This window comes from Carlito syrichta, unplaced genomic scaffold (assembly GCF_000164805.1).
Source record: "Carlito syrichta isolate Samal-C Ts95f unplaced genomic scaffold, Tarsius_syrichta-2.0.1 Scaffold309147, whole genome shotgun sequence".
NCBI classification, from domain to species: Eukaryota; Metazoa; Chordata; class Mammalia; order Primates; family Tarsiidae; genus Carlito; species Carlito syrichta.
In genome coordinates, this window is record NW_007253243.1 from 411,361 (window position 1) to 411,873 (window position 513).

Sequence of the window (513 nt, forward strand, 5' to 3'; positions counted from 1 at the left end):
GCCCCCGGCGCCGGCTGAACCCCGCGGAGGGAGCCACGCGTGGGTCCCGGCGCGCGCCACAGAGCTTGCACGGGTCCCCAGCGCCGGGACCCTTCCTGCCCCGCTGCCTCCCGGGGTCCCCAGTCCGACCCCGCCCCAGTCTGGGTGCCCGGGCGAGGATTCCGGGCCGGGCATGAGCGCCCAAGACCCACTTCGCTTCCCCCGGGACGTCCCAAGCTCCGCTGGGCGCCGGAGGTCGGCTGGGCGCCCGGGCGCCCGGGCACCCGGGGCTCGCCCCGAGCCTTACCGTAGCATCCTCTCCCGCGTAGTGCCCGATGACCCGCTGGCCCCCCGGGTGCCGGCTGGACCACTTGGTGATGTTGTAAACCTTGCGGTCGATGACGAGCCACTTGTCGGTGCGCAGGTTGTGCTTCTGAATCTCCTCCCAGCTGAAGGTGGGCACCGGCGCCTCGCGCTCGGCGGCCCCTTCGCCCTGGTTGCCCCCCTTGCCCATGCTGCCCGCCGAGCCTTGCG

At 74.1% G+C, this 513-nt stretch overlaps 1 protein-coding gene across 1 annotated transcript in view; it reads right to left on the reverse strand.

Annotated features, from left to right (window-relative positions):
- The window catches only part of FADS2 (fatty acid desaturase 2), a 39,566-nt gene extending 39,067 nt beyond the window's left edge, over positions 1–499 (reverse strand). Inside the window, exon 1 of the mRNA XM_008066854.2 lies at positions 287–499. Coding sequence (XP_008065045.1) covers positions 287–493 — 207 coding nt within the window. The 5' untranslated portion in view covers positions 494–499. The remainder of the gene's footprint in view (positions 1–286) is intronic.
- Between the last annotated feature and the right edge of the window lie 14 nt (positions 500–513).